At 36.4% G+C, this 2,681-nt stretch overlaps 1 protein-coding gene across 1 annotated transcript; it reads left to right on the top strand.

The window, feature by feature from the left end:
- Positions 1 to 221: 221 nt before the first annotated feature.
- On the top strand, positions 222 to 2,137 carry LOC110449402 (neuronal acetylcholine receptor subunit beta-4-like). Its single transcript, XM_021496256.1, has one exon. It carries the CDS (start codon positions 222 to 224, stop codon positions 1,284 to 1,286), a length of 1,065 nt encoding a protein of 354 aa, XP_021351931.1. The 3' UTR covers positions 1,287 to 2,137.
- Positions 2,138 to 2,681: the final 544 nt, after the last annotated feature.

Raw genomic sequence — 2,681 nt, 5'->3', positions numbered from 1 at the left:
GAAGTAAATTACCGGTTATACTACTTGGTGTGGTGTTCATATTACCGTGCCTTGTCATATCAAACACACATGATAATGTAAAGGCCCTACTCACAAACATCTTTACAACCAACTCTTACAACAAGATGGTTCGTCCTGCTGCAGACCAGTCACACCTTATTATATTGTACTTGAATTTGAATCTTATTGGAATAACCGACATCGACGAGGTTCAAGAAAAAATGTCTTCCACGGCATTCTTGGATATTTTCTGGATAGACGAATATATGCAATGGGACCCATCCAACTATAATAACACTAACATCATATACGTTCAACAGAGTGCTATATGGAAACCAGACATTGCTTTGAAAAATGGTTTTACAAAACTTAAGGAGCTTGGGGATGACTTTTTACTGACTAGAATATCGAACGACGGTCACATCGAATGGCGTCCTTTCGAGGTGTTCGAGACGAAATGTTCTATTAGCATAGAGTATTTCCCTTTTGACAAACAAACATGCGACATCAAATTTGGAGTTTGGATGACCCCACTGAGTGACGTTGACGTTGAGCTAGGCAGTAAAGGAATATTACTAGATGAATATCAGCCGAACGGTGAATGGGATATTATCAAAACATCTTCAAACGCAACGCAATCAAATCTGGATGGAGCTGTTGTCACGTTCTCTATCACGGTAAAGAGGAAACCTCAGTACATTTCATACAACGTTGTGCTTCCCATTGTCATGTTGTCATTGCTTTCTATCTTTGTATTTGCTCTACCCGTTGACAGTGGAGAGAAGATGGGCTACATCATGACAGTGTATCTGGCATTTGCAGTTTTTCTAACAATTGTAAGTGCGTCACTTCCATCTAGCGCCTCCATGTCGTTACTGAGTTTGTACCTGATATTACTTCTGTGTATGGGAACAGCAATTGTCATGATTACGACACTGGAACTCCGAATCCACTACCGAGACAGTTCTCGTGCCATTCCCAAGTTTGCTAGATGCATGATTCGTTTCAGCAAAACGTTCCGCTGCCTCAAGTCTACTCAGAAAGTACAGGATGTAAGCCAATTCGAGGAACGCGTTTCAAAAGACAAGAAAACCCCAGAAAACGCCAAGTCGGTAGAGGAGCCGACTGTCGTTAAAGCATTCGAAGAACCAGAATCGAGTGAAGAGTTCACTTGGCCTGATGTGACGTCAGCAATTGATTTCTTCTGCTTCTGGTTCTTTTTGCTGGCAAACATATCAATGACGGTTACTATATTTGTGAATGGCTACTTTCTGAGCAATAATTAGATAATATATATTTTATCTGATAAAATGGAAGCATGTCGTGTCGTGTTGTTATACTGGCTATTCAGGAAATCGAAACTTTGAATGATATTTGACGAGCTTAAGCTTGTTGCCTATTTCGACAACATATTCTATGAAACAAAATGTAAATGCTCTACCTTCAAAGTACACCACTGTATTCTTTAGCAAGTTGTTATCTGCTTTGATTTGCTCTCTGGAATATGCCACTACTCAGGCTTAGGTGTATAAATATGGTATTATTTTTTTTATCAACCCAAAACCCTAGAACGACAAGAGGATCACTTCCGATATTCTTGGTAGGGTTCCATGGCATCTATTTGTATTTGACTTATTCAAATGATATTAAGCATTAAGCCAGTTATATCATCTATTTGTTCATATGCTACCTCAGGCTCCGAGGTCATGAATCGGTCTTATGTCTAAACTTGTCTAAAGTTTTGACTTTATCAGTTATAAATAACGTAATGAAAACGTGACGTCAAAGCAAACGCCTAAAGTCTATAATTGTTTCTCGATCTACGGACCATGCTTTTAAAATGTTTAAAAACATATCATATAACATCGATAGTAAATATGATAAAAGACAGGCGTTGAAAATAAGCCTTACATTCCATTAAAAAAAAGCGGCATTCCCGCTTATGAACATATTTGACAATTTGTTATCATATTTCAAGATATTATAATCAAAATGATTTTAGGACATTTACATGTGTTCATAAATAATTTACCAGCTCATTATATGATCATCACGTGATCGAAAATGTTGCTTTGAAATAGTTAGCCTTGAAAATAATATTTGGATTTTGTGTAGAAACTCGTTTTTTTATTTTGCCCCAAATAACTTATTTTCACATTTCTTCATTAAATGTTATTTTACTGAAACATCTGTGTGTCTATAAATACTTTAGCAGCTCAACCCAGGATAACACGTGATGGAAAGTATAGTTTTGAACAAGGCATGCCTTGAAAATATGATTCGACTCCTCGTAGTAACACAGTCCCTCTTTTGACCCCAATATATATCACATACAATGTATTTCCTTATCAAATGATCATCACGCCAGAGAAAATATAGACTTTCCTCGTGATATTTATCATAATTCGTTTTCAATTTAAATCTTATCTTCACCATGTGAAATATTCAGCTAGAAAACGGTTTTAAGGAAATTTATAGTTCTTATGAAAATGGCCATTAATATCATTAGTCCGCCTTTGGATATAAGCCTCTGATGTTTTGGTTAAAATGAAAACAAGCAACTTCATATTATCGATATTTCACGGTTTTCAAAAGCTACATGCAATGTATATTACTGTGTTTCCAATCTTACAAATGTGTCGCGTGAATGCAAGTGTATATACCGCATTGTCAAATGTGTT

This window comes from Mizuhopecten yessoensis, unplaced genomic scaffold, assembly GCF_002113885.1.
Source record: "Mizuhopecten yessoensis strain PY_sf001 unplaced genomic scaffold, ASM211388v2 scaffold4599, whole genome shotgun sequence".
NCBI classification, from domain to species: domain Eukaryota; kingdom Metazoa; phylum Mollusca; class Bivalvia; order Pectinida; family Pectinidae; genus Mizuhopecten; species Mizuhopecten yessoensis.
Note: the sequence above shows the minus strand (reverse complement) of the source record. Positions and strands in the feature narration are given on the sequence as shown.

Bases quoted from the DNA above. Each gene is read 5' to 3' on its own strand.
- LOC110449402 (XM_021496256.1), top strand. From the start codon at position 222: ATGTCTTCCACGGCATTCTTGGATATTTTCTGGATAGACGAATATATG.